The sequence below is a fragment of the Phyllobates terribilis genome, unplaced genomic scaffold (genome assembly GCF_046119375.1).
Source record: "Phyllobates terribilis strain yellow unplaced genomic scaffold, ASM4611937v1 Scaffold_3__8_contigs__length_932513732, whole genome shotgun sequence".
In the NCBI taxonomy this organism is placed as follows: domain Eukaryota; kingdom Metazoa; phylum Chordata; class Amphibia; order Anura; family Dendrobatidae; genus Phyllobates; species Phyllobates terribilis.
Window position 1 is genome coordinate 130,296,673 of NW_027362763.1, and position 17,255 is coordinate 130,313,927.

General features: G+C 42.7%; 1 protein-coding gene across 2 annotated transcripts in view; it reads left to right on the top strand.

The window, feature by feature from the left end:
- The window catches only part of NBAS (NBAS subunit of NRZ tethering complex), a 760,680-nt gene that overhangs the window by 695,306 nt on the left and 48,119 nt on the right, over window positions 1-17,255 (top strand). For both annotated transcript variants that reach the window (XM_073674140.1, XM_073674141.1), the window contains exon 50: window positions 11,130-11,274. In XM_073674140.1, the coding sequence (XP_073530241.1) occupies window positions 11,130-11,274 (145 nt within the window). The remainder of the gene's footprint in view (window positions 1-11,129; window positions 11,275-17,255) is intronic.

The window sequence follows — 17,255 nt, forward strand, 5'->3', positions numbered from 1 at the left end:
GTATGTATATATGTATATATATATATATATATATATATGTGTATATATATGTATAGATATGTATGTGTGTGTGTATATATATATATATATATATATATATATATATATATATATATATATACACATGTACAGTACAGACCAAAAGTTTGGACACACCTCATTTAAAGATTTTTCTGTATTTTCATGACTATGAAAATTGTACATTCACACTGAAGGCATCAAAACTATGAATTAACACATGTGGAATTATATATTTAACAAAAAAGTGTGAAACAACTGAAAATATGTCTTATATTCTAGGTTCTTCAAAGCAGCCACATTTTGCTTTGATGACTGCTTTGCACACTCTTGGCATTCTCTTGATGAGCTTCAAGAGGTAGTCACCGGAAATGGTTTTCACTTCACAGGTGTGCCCTGTCAGGTTTAATAAGTGGGATTTCTTGCCATATAAATGGGGTTGGGACCATCAGTTGTGTGGTGCAGAAGTCAGGTGGATACACAGCTGATAGTCCTATTGAATAGACTGTTAGAATTTGTATTATGGCAAGAAAAAAGCAGCTACGTAAAGAAAAACGAGTGGCCATCATTACTTTAAGAAATGAAGGTCAGTCAGTCCGAAAAATTGGGAAAACTTTGAAAGTGTCCCCAAGTGCAGTTGCAAAAACCATCAAGCGCAACAAAGAAACTGGCTTACATGAGGACCGCCCCAGGAAAGGAAGACCAAGAGTCACCTCTGCTTCTGAGGATAAGTTTATCCGAGTCACCAGCCTCAGAAATCACAGGTTAACAACAGCTCAGATTAGAGACCAGGTCAATACCACACAGAGTTCTAGCAGCAGACACATCTCTACAACAACTGTTAAGAGGAGACTTTGTGCAGCAGGCATTCATGGTAAAATAGCTGCTAGGAAACCACTGCTAAGGACAGGCAACAAGCAGAAGAGACTTGTTTGGGCTAAAGAACACAAGGAATGGACATTAGACCAGTGGAAATCTATGCTTTGGTCTGATGAGTCCAAATTTGAGATCTTTGGTTCCAACCACCGTGTCTTTGTGCGACGCAAAAAAGGTGAACGGATGGACTCCACATGCCTGTTTCCCATTGTGAAGCATGGAGGAGGAGGTGTGATGGTGTGGGGGTGCTTTGCTGGTGACACTGTTGGGGATTTATTCAAAACTGAAGGCATACTGAACCAGCATGGCTACCACAGCATCTTGCAGCGGCATGCTATTCCATCCGGTTTGCGTTTAGTTGGACCATCATTTATTTTTCAACAGGACAATGACCCCAAACACACCTCCAGGCTGTGTAAGGGCTATATGATCAAGAGGGAGAGTGATGGGGTGCTACGCCAGATGACCTGGCCTCCACAGTCACCAGACCTGAACCCAATCGAGATGGTTTGGGGTGAGCTGGACCGCAGAGTGAAGGCAAAAGGGCCAACAAGTGCTAAGCATCTCTGGGAAATCCTTCAAGATTGTTGGAAGACCATTTCTGGTGACTACCTCTTGAAGCTCATCAAGAGAATGCCAAGAGTGTGCAAAGCAGTCATCAAAGCAAAAGGTGGCTACTTTGAAGAACCTAGAATATAAGACATATTTTCAGTTGTTTCACACTTTTTTGTTAAGTATATAATTCCACATGTGTTAATTCATAGTTTTGATGCCTTCAGTGTGAATGTACAATTTTCATAGTCATGAAAATACAGAAAAATCTTTAAATGAGAAGGTGTGTCCAAACTTTTGGTCTGTACTGTATATGCATATTGATGGGGTATTTATCATGTTCTTTTTATCCTTGCATCGAATGCTTACAATCACAAAACACTGTCCGGGTTTGTCAGTTCTTCCTAACTGGATCACATACTGGGTACTCTGTATAGTAGCCAGTTTCCTGGAGAAAAAATATAATAAGTGGATGAAAGCACACTGTAGTGATTAGAATAGTTTACTAATAGGAAAGCATGCTAGAAAAAAAGTACCTCCTATTTCTTAATTGAGATTCTCATCTGTAGATACGGAACGGCTTGAATATTCATTACTGCGTAGTGTAATATTAACGGATTATGGTAAGGATTAAATCTCTAATCTATCCCAGCAGTTTGTACAATCATGGAGCTGCTACTGCATAAAAATGTCTTTGACACTTGCTGCGACAATAAAATGAGTCTATTAGACTGGCTGCTGTGTCAATACTTATTGGTAATCTACCCCCCAGAATTCTGATAGAGTGTGGGGTAACGTAAAGGGTTTTACTAAGTTTGGAAGTTATCCCTTATTCATAAAATGGGGAATAACTTCCCGATTGCTTTGACCCCCACCAACCCTGTGAATCAGGACTCTGAAGAACCCCAGCTTAATGATGTGGAGGTTGAGCATGTGCATCTCCTCTCCATCCATTTTTTTGGGAGTGCCAATGACCACCCAAGCACTGTGTTCAGCCATCTCCGGTGGTCCCATTGAGAATGAATAGTGTGGAGGTGCACATGCTAGCGTGGGGACATACAGACTCCCTTCATCTATTGTCTCTTTGGTCTCATGCGGTATTTATTTCATACACAAGCCTACTTTATTGCTTGATGTTGGATTTTACATTGTTCTTTTTTTGTTTCATATATATATATATATATATATATATATATATATACATATACATACATACATACATACACACACTGCTCAAAAAAATAAAGGGAACACTTAAACAACAGAATATAACTCCAAGTAAATCAAACTTCTGTGAAATCAAACTGTCCACTTAGGAAGCAACACCGATTGACAATCAACTTCACATGCTGTTGTGCAAATGGAATAGACAATAGATGGAAATTATTGGCAATTATCAAGACACCCTCAATAAAGGAGTGGTTCTGCAGGTGGGGACCACAGACCACATCTCAGTACCAATGCTTTCTGGCTGATGTTTTGGTCACTTTTGAATGTTGGTTGTGCTTTCACACGCGTGGTAGCATGAGACGGACTCTACAACCTACAGAAGTTGCTCAGGTAGTGCAGCTCATCCAGGATGGCACATCAGTGCGAGCTGTGGCAATAAGGTTTGCTGTGTCTGTCAGCGTAGTGTCTAGAGGATGGAGGCGCTACCAGGAGACAGGCCAGTACAGCAGGAGACATGGAGGGGGCCGTAGGAGGGCAACAACCCAGCAGCAGGACCGCTACCTCTGCCTTTGTGCAAGGAGGAACAGGAGGAGCACTGCCAGAGCCCTGCAAAATGACCTCCAGCAGGCCACAAATGTGCATGTGTCTGCACAAACGGTTAGAAACCGACTCCATGAGGGTGGTATGAGGGCCCAACGTCCACAGATGGGGGTTGTGCTCACAGCCCAACACAGTGCAGGACGCTTGGCATTTGCCACAGAACACCAGGATTGGCAAAGTCGCCACTGGCGCCCTGTCCTCTTCACAGATGAAAGCAGGTTCACACTGAGCACATGTGACAGATGTGACAGAGTCTAGAGACGCCGTGGAGAGCGATCTGCTGCCTGCAGCATCCTTCAGCATGACCGGTTTGGCAGTGGGTCCGTAATGGTGTGGGGTGGCATTTCTTTGGAGGGCTGCACAGCCCTCCATGTGCTCGCCAGAGGTAGCCTGACTGCCATTAGGTACCGAGATGAGATCCTCAGACCCCTTGTGAGACCATATGCTGGTGCGGTTGGCCCTGGGTTCCTCCTAATGTAGGACAATGCCAGACCTCATGTGGCTGGAGTGTGTCAGCAGTTCCTGCAAGATGAAGGCATTGAAGCTATGGACTGGCCCGCCGTTCCCCAGACCTGAATCCGATTGAGCACATCTGGGACATCATGTCTCGCTCCATCCACCAACGTCGCGTTGCACCACAGACTGTCCAGGAGTTGGCGGATGCTTTAGTCCTGGTCGACGGAGGAGATCCTACAGGAGACCATCCGCAACCTCATCAGGAGCATGCCCAGGCATTGTAGGGAGGTCATACAGGCACGTGGAGGCCACACACAATGCTGAGCCTCATTTTGACTTGTTTTAAGGACATTAAAGTTGGATCAGCCTGTAGTGTGTTTTTCCACTTTAATTTTGGGGGTGACTCCAAATCCAGGCCTCCATTGGTTAATAAATTTGATTTCCATTGATGATTTTTGTGTGATTTTGTTGTCAGCACATTCAACTTTGTACAGAACAAAGTATTCAATGAGAATATTTCATTCATTCAGATCTAGGAGTTATTTGAGTGTTCCCTTTATTTTTTTGAGCAGTGTGTATAATAAAAACTGTACCTAACCCTTATGTCACCTAGAATCATCCTTCGGGGGAGAGACCGAGGCACCCCTAGACTGTCGGCCAACTCGGCCAATATCTGTTGGATCAGCTGAAATCAGTCTGTTGTGGATAGGGGCCTTAAGACCTCTTCCCTTGTGACTGTTCCCAGAGAATCATCTCGTCTTCATTGGTGGTGTAGTAATCCACCTTGATGGAATAAATATTAGCTTGTTATTCACTGGTGAACATGTGTTGGGCTTGTGTTTATACACAGCAACCAATCAGATGAAGCTGAGCTTCTTCAGGCGGAGAGGAAGAAGTCGCTTTAACCAATGATGATGGGACAGAGGTGTGTCTCAGACGACCACAGACTCCCGTAGACATTGTAGCTAAGATATAGTCTCAGATCACGGCTTTCTGAGCTCCTGACTGGCCATCACTAGTCTTAGTGCCTTAGCAGAGGACTTTCCTGGAGAGGTCAAACTCCTATTATCCTATAAATATGGCTTTACTTTCCTAGATAAAAAAGTGTTTTACTTTTATTTGTATGTTATAATACTGTGAGATAATTACATTTGTCACAATTACCATTCAGCGCACAGAGGTCCACTACTTAATTACTCCATCGCTTCCCAGCTTATGGATCTATACTCCCGTATAAAATACTGGTTTCCTATGTTATTTTTGTCTTTTAGTAAAATCTTCTTTCCTTCAGGAAGATGATTACTTCTATCGAATAAATCTTTGGCCGTTATAGACATATAAAACATTAATGAGACATTTTGAAGTTCCTGTGTTCGGAGTTTCCGTCTCGCTTTCAAAGAGCACTACGAGCCATTAAAAGACGTATCAACACTTTTTATTGCCATTTGCGGTGACAATAAATTACCATCTTTGTCTCCAATTAATGGTTTTATGTATAATTAATAGACCGCTCACGGAAGGTCCTCGCACCATAATTAATCATAGTTTTTGATTAGAAAAGAAATGTTTTGTGTTGCTATCTTCACATTCGTCGGTTAACTTTTTAAGAGGAAATGTTTTGTAGATGCCGATTTTCATTGCTAACCATTTTCTTTATTTTTTTTCCCCGCCTTTTCCTAAAAATAAACAAACAGTAATGCTAATGTTCACATTGGGGTTTTACCCTTTATTTAGCTTGTATGATATACGTGCTGAACATGTCTTTAAGGGGTGGTCTGATACCTATAATGCCCTTTATAAATATCTTTCTTTAAACCCTAACCAATTTTGTAATTTGCTTTATTATAAAATGCAGTGTATGTTGTCTATATGGACTTTTTAAAGGAGTTTTATACAGTGCCACATAAAAGGTTAGTGCATAAAATTAGAGAAATGGCACTAAGGGAAAATATGTGTAACTGGGTTAACAATTAGCTCAGTGATCGGAAACAGAGGGCAGTTATTATTTGAACACACTCGGATTGGGTCACAGTTAACAGTGGAGTAGTGGAAGGGTCAGTATTAGGCCCTCTTCTTTTAACATAATTATTAATGACCTTGTAGGGGCTTATAGAGTAGAATATCAATATTCTAAACTCTGAAAGGTAATCATCACAGAGGAGGATCATTTGATATTATAAAGGGATTTATATAAGCAGCCACAAATTAGAAAATTGTGTACGATTTTGGTGTCCGGTGTATAAGAAGGACATAGCTGAGCTAGATCGGTTGAAGAGAAGAGTGATCAAGATTATTAAGGGAATTGGGTGAACTGCAATACCGAGATAGGTTATTTAGTTTGGAAAAATGAAGGCTATGGGGCAATCTTATTACAATGTAGAAATATATGAGGTGGCAGTACAGAGATCTTTCTAATAATCTTTTTACACTTGTGCTTCCTTGTCCCTGTTGTAGGCCTATTTTACGTCTAGAACAAAGAAGGTTTAATCATAATCACAGAAGGTGATTCTTTACTGTAAGAGCATTGACTGGAACTTTCTGCCACTTGATGTGATAATGGTTGATTCACTACAAAAGTACAGGGAGGGTCTGTTTGCCTTTCTTGAGAAATATAATATTACAGGTTATTGGTACTAGGTCTTATTATGGGACGTTGATCCAGGGAACTAGTCTGATTGCCATATGTGGGGTCTGGAAGGGTTTTTTTCCCTAATTTTGGGCAATTAGCATCTGCCTCATGGGTGTTTTGCCTTTCTCTGTTAGGCTATTGGTTGAACTTGTATTTACCGTACCTTCAGCCTTAAAAACCATGAAACTATGAAAACCTTTTCCAGAAAAAAAATTGCTGAAAAAAACAGCAAAATAGATTTGATGCTTAAATGAATAGGAAGAGGTTTTTGAAGCTTTTTTGTATTGATTTTTTTAGCCCGTTCTTGTAGCAGATCTGCTAAGAAAAAAAAAACAAATTCTGAAACCCAGCCTAACCAAGTCATCACAGTTGGTTAGAATGGTATCCGTTTAATGGATATGCTATGATAAGGCTTATGAGGTATCCACCATGAATGTCTTTACTAAACAGCCATCACAACCGCTGTGTAACCTTTCGTATGGGTTTAATTAGCGATCAGAAGCTCAATGTGAACAGAGCCTAAGGTTGCAGTGGGGTGGGGGAGCCAATGAGTGGCTGATGACTGTACAGTGAAGCATTGCCTTTTTACAAAAAGTTTGTGTATTCCGATCATCCCCTTTTATATCAAATCCTAATAGCATGAGGATATATTCATGTTCTGCCCTGCAAATTCCTTTTCATCCCAATATCTCATTTTACGTAAAGAATGACTGGTGCATATTGTAGATACAGTCTAATATTTTGGAGCTCTTTACTCCAACTTGGACACTTTGTAGCCCTCATTAGGGCTTTGGAAATCATGGCTTCCGCTGGCAGGGAATGTTTGTAAGTGCAGACAAGCTACTCTGCCTGGAATAGGGTGTTTAGACACAAGGCTACCACATCAATTTAATATCTTGTCCTACGCAAAGGGAAGAAAAAGTAAAACTTCTTTTGGTGCATGTACCAGTCTAATATGTCCAAGAAGTGTCCCTATTCTCATGCTCTTTCACTTTCCGTCTACTCATCCTCTTCATCAGCCCTTTGCCAACACTATAAATGCAGGAGCTTCCTTGCCATCACTTCCCAGCATGCTTTGCTCCTGCATTATCCAATGGCTTGCCTGCTCTAAACTGAAAGCCCGCCTCTCTGACAGACAGGAGAGCAGGAGCAGAGAGCGCCGCTCCCACCTTCTCTTACCAGCACTTTGAAGGCACTATAATTTATCAAGTGATCTGTACATTCTCTATCACATGAGATCAAGTGGTCTGAAAGTACAGAGCGCATTTAAAGCGATATGAACCTATAGAGCAGCGAGTATGGCCATTGGGCTTAGCATTACAATGGCCGGTTCATGGACTTGTATCCCATCTTCCCTCTGTTATTTGTTGTGTCGGTGTCACTTCTGCTCTTTTCAGAAGTCTTTCTTTTTAGAACAGTTTATGACCTTGAGCCGGCTTCATTTCCAGGTCACTGACCTCAATCCTTCTGCCTATTATGTCTCCAGCTGCTCACAGGAGTGCCACCATTACATCGGCCTCCATTGTCCCTCACTGGTATGGCATCTCATTTGCCGGCGGTCTTATGTATTCCTTTCACGGTGCGCGGTGGAATTGTCATTATTATTTCCCGTTAGTTGATCCTACTCCATTCTTTGTCAGTTGTTGTTTTTTTTATTGAACTGAATCAGGGTCTCCGCACCCCTGAGATCTGCCTCTGACTGCGAGAGAGATTTACACCATGTTCTGCCTGTGACAGTGAACTTGACTTCTACTCATAATTAGCTGTCAGATTTAACAGGAATCGGCAGTCAGGAAAATGCAGTTTCGTTCTTTTTTTTTTTTTCTTTTTTTCTTAAAGTTTGGAATCAACTTTTTTATTAAAAGCTAATTTTTATTTCATTAAAATGCTATTAGATTTCAGATTGTTCCATAGATATATAGATCAATGTGAGGTCGATAGACATTTAGAGGTCAGATGAATGGACAAAAGGTCCCAGTCTGTTCTAGTTTATCCCAGAGGTGTTGGATGGGATTGAGGTCTGTGATGTTCTTCCTCACTAAATTCCCCCAACCATGTCTATAAGGCTATGTGCCCACAATGCAGAAATGCTGCATATTTTTTCCGCTTCTCCCTGGCAGGAAAAATGCATGCGGATTTTACATGCGTTTTTCCCGCCAGGCATTTTTCATGCGGGTTATCAAGCGCTTTTCCAACCAATTTTAGCATCACTTGGAAAAGTGCTTGACAACTTGGTCACACTATATAAATCCCTGCAACCAGCATGGATTTATAGTAGTGTGACCAAGTTATTTAAAATAAAGAATAAGAATGGTAAAAAATAAAGATTATACTCACCTTCTGATGTCCTCCCGGTGTTTTCTCTGCTGCGTCCGGTGTCTTGCACTGCTCGCGGTGGTGTGAAGGACCTGCCGTGACGTCATTCAGTCATATGTCAGGTCACATGACTCAATGACGTCATGGCAGGTTCTTCACAACACCGCGATGGTGAGTATAATCTTTATTTTTTAATTTAAATTCTTTTTTTTACAGTTTCTATGGTACCCGAGTCTGGATGAGAGCCTTCTCTCCTCCAGACCTGGGTACCATCCGCACATTGAATCATGTGATATCCGCTTGTGCACATGCAGTGATGCGGATGTCACGCGGTCCAATGCAAGTCAATGGCGGCGATTACGCTGCGTGTCCGCAAAATTAATGGACATGCTGCGGATTTGTGAGCGCAGAATATGCGGAAAAATCCGCAGCATGGGCATTGACATTGCGGCTTGTCATTGGGGATCATGGGGGGCAGATTACCAAGGGTTTCCCAAGCGTTTATGCTGCGTAAATACCGCAGCATAAACGCTTGGAAAATGCTTCGTGGGCACACAGCCTAAGAACCTTGTGCTCTTGGGCAGAGTCTTTTGGAATAGAAAAGAGCCTTCCCCAAACTGTTGACACAAAGGTGGAGCTACAATTCTCCACAATGTCTTATGCTGAAGCAATAAGATTTCCCTTCACTGGAACTAAGGGGCCGAGGCCGACACCTGATAGCCAAGCCCATAGTATTATCCCTCCTCCACCAAACTGTACAGGTGGCAGGAGGTAACGTCCTCCTTTAATTCACCAAACCCAGACTCCTCCATCAGACACAGATAGAGAAGTGTGATCCGTCACTGTACATAACACGTCTCCTCCAGAGTCCAGTGGTGGCGTCTTTTCACCACTCCATCCGACGCTCGGCTTTGTGCTTGGTGATGTAAGGCTGCATACAGCTGCTCATCCATGAAGCTCCTGGCAGAGGTGCAGTGTTTGTGCTGATGTTGATCCCAGAGGAGGTCTGGACTCTGCAGTTATGGAGTCATCGGAGCGGTGGTGACTTTTCTGCCCTCTGCTCCTCAGCACTCAGCCCCCCTGCTCTGTGACGTTACGGGGTCTCCATTTCGTGGCTCGGTTCCTGCGATTCCTTCCACTTCTCAATATTATCACTCACAGGTGATGGGGGAAGATTTAGGAGGAAGAAATGTCATGGACGGACTTGTTCCCCCCGGTGGCTCCTATTACAGGACCGCGCTGGTATCAGTGATACCTGCACCACCGGCCGTTCTGTCACATGTTAATAGTGGCATGGGGGGAAGGGGGAGTTGCCGGATGTTATACACCACGAGTGGGGGGCCGGAAAATATGCAACGGGGATGAGAGGCAGGAAGTTTTATCCCGGGGGCCACGTGCCGAGTATTTTACCCCGGGGGCGAGGGGCTGCATGTTATACCCCAGGGGTGAGGGGCTGCATGTTATACCCCAGTGACGAGGGGCTGCATGTTATACCCCAGGGGTGAGGGGCTGCATGTTATACCCCAGTGACAAGGGGCTGCATGTTATACCCCAGTGATGAGGGGCCACATGTTATACACTGGGGGGTGAGGGTAATGGCACTGAATGAGGGTTTTGTACATATGGTGTATTAGATAGATGGCAAGCCTGACCGGTCAGGGGGACTCTCATTTGGCATCTGTCAGGTTATTTGAGCTGTATGGATACGTTTGTTGTATATGCCAAAAATATATATACTTGTTGGATAGAAAACCCAGCAACACTCCAATTTGCAATGTGAAATAAAGTAGAGTGCTGACATTTTTGCATCTGTTATTTGGGGGGGTGGTGACTCTGGTACCTAGGAGTCTTTTACCATAGTGCAGTTTTCAATCTTTTAGATTTTTTAAATGAATGTTTTAATAAATAAATAGATACTAATATAAGAGACCTTTGTGCACTTTCTCCCTTCTAGTCCGCCGGTCCAGGAGAAGCCGGGCTCTGTACGTCTGTGATAATTAGCAGGGCTCGATCGTTTCCCATGTTTTTCGACACTCGCCGCTCTGTTTATTTCGCCTGCTTTTGCCGCTCTTTAGATTGTCCTTTTCATCCTGACGAGAATGGCAAATATTGATTGAAGGCCTTGTCAGTGTGTAGGGCAAACATTTTGAACTACATTGGAGTGAAGACTGATTGAATTTAGCAGGAGGAAGCTGGCGGTGGAGAATAGTACACCGGGTGCATTTATATGTACAGATATATCTACATCACGGCCCGGACGGAGGCATACATCGTGTTTTATCATTGTCTCTCTATTGAATACCAATTCCCATGGAGGTCACAGATCGCATAGATTATAAGGAAAGATGGGCATATACTTAAAGGGGTTGTCCAGCTGATAGGAAGGGTGTATAAGAGCGATGGGATTGAGGACACCTACAGTCATCCAGTTACAAGAAGTTCTTTTGAAATACATCGTGCAGATTTTATCGTCTCTTATCCAGTGACTTTTTTTTTCTTCTTTTTCTCTTAGTGCATCTTCGGAAGATGATCCATGGGTGAAGCTGGTGAAAGCGATGCTCTCTAACTGCGGGACGGAGGACATAGAGGGAACATCCTCAGAAGTCCTAAAACTGTGCCGCTCCTTCTACAAGTCTAGGCATGCGTTCTCCGTAGAGGTATGGGACTTAGTGGATGTATAATATCTTCAGATTGAACAGGAACCATTATGGGGTGTAGTATTGGAGTTACTTTGATGTCATTTATTTTAGTAGGGTTTAGGAACCTATCTACATCAAGGATTGCCAGTTTTTTTCACCATCCAGAAGAATGATATTTCTGGGCCCCTCACCATTGCCCATGATCCATGAGCCTGAGTGTCACTTCATTATATTTTTTTTTAGTCTGTGCCTTCTAAATTTTTATTCATTGGAAAACCACTTTAAAATAATAGCACAATCACCTGGGCAGGTCCCAACTGGCTTCTCCCCACCCAGCTGCGCTGGATTGAAAGGAGACTCCCTGCTTGTGTATAGGAATAGACCCTTCAGTCAAGCCAAGCTGGGCAGGGAAAAGCCCGTTCCTATGAGGAACGGTTAAAGGATCTGGGAATGTTTAGCTTGCAAAAGAGAAGACTGAGAGGAGACTTAATAGCTGTCTACAAATATCTGAAGGGCTGTCACATTGTAGAAGGATCAACTTTATTCTCATTTGCACAAGGAAAGACTAGAAGCAATGGGATGAAACTGAATGGGAGAAGATACAGATTAGATATTAGAAGAAACTCAATGAGAGGAACAGGCGGCCACAAGAGGTGGTGAGTTCTCCTTCAATGGAAGTCTTCAAACAGAGGCTGGACAGACATCTGTCTGAGATGGTTTAGTGAATCCTGCATTGAGCAGGGGGTTGGACACGACGACCCTGGAGGTCCCCTCCAACGCTAACATTCTATGGTGGGGACCTGCCTAGATGACTGTTCTCCCTGTTCCAGTCACATATATGCCCACAATGAGGGAGCCTGTCCTTGATTCATGCCATCCCTGGTTTGGGCATCATGAACCACCTGAACAGATGTGTAAATAGATATGCAGATAAGATGGAGACAAGAAGAGGATATGGCAAGAGATTGAGGGATATAGATAAATACATACTGTACACTCCTAAACATTGAAATTGAAACCCCAAGAAGGAATTATAGAAATCACAAGATGGACAGACATGTTACTGATCTGCAAATGATGAAATAATGGAAACACGATTTTCATGATATATTCAGTATGGAGTATGAGCGCCACGCCCAGAAATCCCCGCACTTACAGCCTCGGCTGCTATCAGTGAGATTTTGTTATGGTTCTGAGGAAGGTTCTCCCGCGCAGAATTCACTTGGGCAAATTATCAAGATCCGCTGCTGGCAGCTTATTTGCAGTTGCTAAACAATGACGTCCCAGATGTACTCAATAGGAGACAAGTCCGGAGATGCTGCAGGCCATGGTACCATGTTTAGGCTACGCAGGCTGCTCAGAGTAGCACCAGCAACATGCGGCCTGGAGTTGGCAAGCTGAAAAACTTTTCCTCGGACACTTTGGAGAAATGACCCTACCACTTGTTCCGCTAACGCAAGCTGTTACTGTACCTGGAAAGAAGACTAGAGGGTTGCAGCTTTTGTACATTTTGCCACCCCACACCATAATCACCATAAAGAGGTCTTCACAAAGAAACGTGAAAAGTGTCCCAGAAACCATTTTTCAACACAACAACCCCAGTCCGCATGTTGCTGGTGCTACTCTGAGCAGCCTGTGTGGCCTAAACGTGCTACCGTGGCCTGCATCGTCTCCGGACTTGTCTCCCATCGAGCACATCGGGGACGTCATTGGTCGGCAATTACAAAGAAGCTGCCAGCAGCGAATCTTGATGATTTGCCCAAGTGCATTCAGCGCTGCAGAACATTCCTCAGACAACCATTAATAACCTCACTGATGGCAGCCAAATCTGTAAGTGCGGGGATTTCTGAGTGTGTCACTCATACTTCATACTGAATAAATCGAGATGTTTCGAAAATGTTGTTTCCGTTTTTTCATAATTTCCAGATCAGTAACATGTCTATCCATCCTGTGGTTTCCATTACTTTTCCTTCTTGGCGTTGTAATTTCAATGTTGAGGACAGATTGATGGATACATGAATAGATTGATGGATCCACAGATCTATCTGTAGATCCGCAGATGGATGGATTGATACATAGATGGATACATGGTATCACAGGGGTAGTGTGCATTGATGGGGAGATGAGAAGCTTCTTGTGTGTTTACACCTGTAATCCCGCAGATCTTCCTCACTTTTCTCTCTCCGCTATTTGCCTCTTTATAGCTCGGCTTCCTCATTTAGGATTTTGATGGCTTCTCACACTCCACTATATCAAATGTTACTTTAAAATTGCTCTCTCACTCAGCGCAGGATCTCTGCAACCTCCGTATTTATTGCCGGGCGCATTGTATCCATGGAGATGGATTGCTTTTTCTTTTTTTGTTTCTGGAAGCTGTGAATTTCATCCAGATATATCGCTTTTCTCATGCATCCGGCGTGCAGCAATTTGGATCCGTGAATATAAAATTATATTGGGGTTGGAAATCTCAGCGCTATGTGGCAGATTTTTCCCGGTGTTAAATGTGACAGGCTGAAGGAAATCCACTTAATACCCGATATCCCATCGCCTCCTGGTTTTTGCATTGATATCTGTCACTTAGACGGTCGGAGCTGACGGGCGCGCGCTCTGACACTGCTTAACTGGCTAAACAAACCGTGACTTCATCCCGCGCAGGAAGCAAAATCTCCGAGTACCGCAAATCTCATCTCTGTGCTTCTCGCGCATAATAACCTGGTCGGCAGCAATGAAGACATGGCTTCCTCACCTCTTCTCCAAAGTTTTGTCTTAGTTACACTTTTCTTTATATAAATTAATCTTATTATCTTCCACTCCACACCAGATTCAATCTCCTACCGGCCAATCCAACAATTTCTTGATTTACTTGTCGTAGGTTAACCAGAATGATTAGTTTAAAGGAGTATTCCCATCTCCCAAGATCTTGTGTAATAATATTAGCAAATACCTCGAATTAGAAATGTAGAATAGTTCTTCTCATTCACTATGTCGCTTACCTCATGTGCAGGGCATTGCAGTAACTTAGGTAGCCATGGTTACTACCACTAAGAGCTGAGTAACTAAGGATGCCTGAGCTACTGCAATCAGAAGAACTATACTACATTTCTAATTGGAGGTATTCGATGATATTATTATTATTACACCTACTACGTATTGGGATAGGATCTTGGAGATGGGAATACCCCTTTATTTACAGCCTCACTGAGAAAAGAGCTGAACCTGTCTATTTAAAGGGGAGCTCCATCTTCGGGGAGCTAGTTCTTATACTATGATTTGTAAGAACTCTGTGCAAACCTTTATGTAGCAGCCCCTGTGTCGCATTATTCCCTTGGCTGCCTCCCAATTACTTGCTGAGACAAACACCGGCTTTTTCCGAATAATTCATAGAGAAGACGAGAAATGTTTGTGTTATTGTGGTGTAACCAGACTTCTTTACTCCGAAAGCGTTGCCTCTAGGAGAATACCTATGCAGTAAAGTGCTGTGCGGGGCACTGTTTGGCGGCACACAGAGTGATGCGGAGTCACAGGCACTACTTGTGCCTCCATTAGGCTTTTGGTTCTGTAGAATTTATTAGGCATTTTAATGAACGTGTCATTAGAAAAGAGGCAGGTTGTCAAGTTAAATTGTTTTAATTTTTGATAGAAAATGTAAGCCAAAATTTTTTTTTTATCATTATTTATATCAAAAAATTTAGAAATCTTGCAATATTAAGACTGGCCACTAGGCCTAATATTAAAGGGATTGTCTGGGACTTTCACATTGATCTTTAGGATCTGGTAGATTATCAATATCTGATTGGTGGAGGGGCGACATACACCCATCCTCACCAGTCAGCTGGTGCCGGCAGCAGCCAGAGGTGCACGGTTACAGAGCGGCACAGCTCCCTCAATGGTATAGTGGCCACGGCCAGGTACTGCACATCCACCCTTATTGATTTGAATAAGAGGTAGATGTGCAGTACCGGCCTCGGCCACTATACAGATGACGGAGCTGTGCAGCTCCATAACTGAGCACCTCTGGCCGGCATCGGGAACAGCTGATCGGACGCTGATTGACTGCAGAGGTCACCTTATATTATTTATCACAAGACCAAGTCTCAGAGCGGAGGAGCGGTGCCTATCCAGGAGACAAGTGTACTTTTTTTTTTTAATGTAACACTTTGGAGAAAATTCATATGGAAATGTCCACCACTGATCGACCCCTTTAAGCTCCGTCCATGGTGTCCAGCACATTCCTAATAATTGTCTAGTTACTACAAAGAAGGGTTGAGTTCTCTCTCTTGTATTCATGGCCAGGGAGATCTAAAAGATGGATGGGGTAAGATCTTTTGAGTGACCAAGTGACATAAATTTAGCTTTTTCCTGTCCCAGGATCAGGACACAAGCATCCAAACATCTAAAATCATTACAGAGATGAAAAATGAGTGTGAATTTCTCATAGTTGTACACGTTTTGTATTATTATTGCATCGTGAAAGCCGCTTTTTTTCACTGTTTTTAATAACTTGATGGTAAAATATGCTTTTGATTTTTTTCCTAGCGCTTTGGACGATGTAAATAGCTTTTTTTTTTTTACAGTTTTGCGAGGGGATGTGCCAAGTCAACGCAGCCGCTTCCCCATAGAATAAAGTGGAGGTTACTCAGGGTTGGCAGCAGCTCCGAACACATTTGTTGTTTTCCCTATAAATCAAGGATGTAATCTGTCTCCCTTCTATCCAAATGTGTTATCAGTAGTGGAGATATTGTGCTTCCAAAGTACAAGTTTTATCTAGTAAAAAAACAAAAACTGCAGAAGGTTTTAGCATTCCAGCCAGGGCTTTATAAAGGCTGGCGGTTACCGTATGTCCCCAATGTCACGATGTGAGAGCCAAAGATTGAGGACAAGTCTCAAAATGCAGAATCGAGGAATGATTTATAACATGTCAAGTATAAATTAAAAATAATTTACTATTCAATTTCGATATTCCTTGCTTAAAGAGGCAGTCTGTTTTTTAAAAACCATTTTCAAGTGATAGAGGTACTCTATTCAGGATCCTCACTTTGTGACCAAAGAATATGCAGCTGTAAAGAGTGTCTCTTAATCTAGAGGACCTGTCCTGTCCTGCATTATACACACTGACTTGAGTCTAAGATGTAACGTCTCTCCTTGTAGAGATTGACGTGCCAGGGTAAGGAGACTTATAGGCCATGCAATGCTGTTTTAGAAAATTAAATCTACAAAAAGACTCTTCAAGGAGGAAGAGGACTCGAAGTCTAGTGCTACCTACTGGAAGTAGCAATCCTATAAGTCAATATTGTTCCTTTAACTATCCCTGCCACATGACTTGGGTAGGATAAAAGCCAAACCAGATATTCTGTTTGCAGAGATTGTGTTTTAGGATGTTTGCCCCTTCTCAGTGCAAAGCAAGAGATCTGAATTGGCTATATGAGAGGCCTTTGACTTGAGTCTAAGGAGTTACATCTCTCCTTGTAAAGGGTGACATTTTTGACATGCCAGTGCAAGGAGACTAGGCCATGCTATGCTCTTCTGGAAAATTAAATATACAAATAGCCTCTTCAGAGAGGATGAGGTCTAGAACGCTAGTGCCACTTTCTGGAAGTAGTAATCCTAAAAGTCAACATTGACCCTTCAACAAGCATTGCCCCATGACTTAGGATAAAAGCCAAATCAGAATCCCTATTTTCAGACACTTGTTTAGGGGTGTTTTCCCCTCCTCAGTGCAAGACAAGAGATCTGATTTATGTAAGATGTTTTTGACTTGAGTCTAAGGGGTAACGTCTCTCTTTGTTGAGAGTGACATGTCTAACATGACAAAGTAAGAAGACTTATAGGCCATGCAATTCTCTTCTGGTACACTAAATATCTAAATAGAGTATCTGGTTTAGCTTTTATCCTAAGTCATATGGCAAGGATCATTAAAGGGTCAATATTGACTAGGATTTCTACTTCCAGTAGATGGCACTAGAGGTCTAGTCCTTTTCCTCTCTGAAAAGACAATTTGC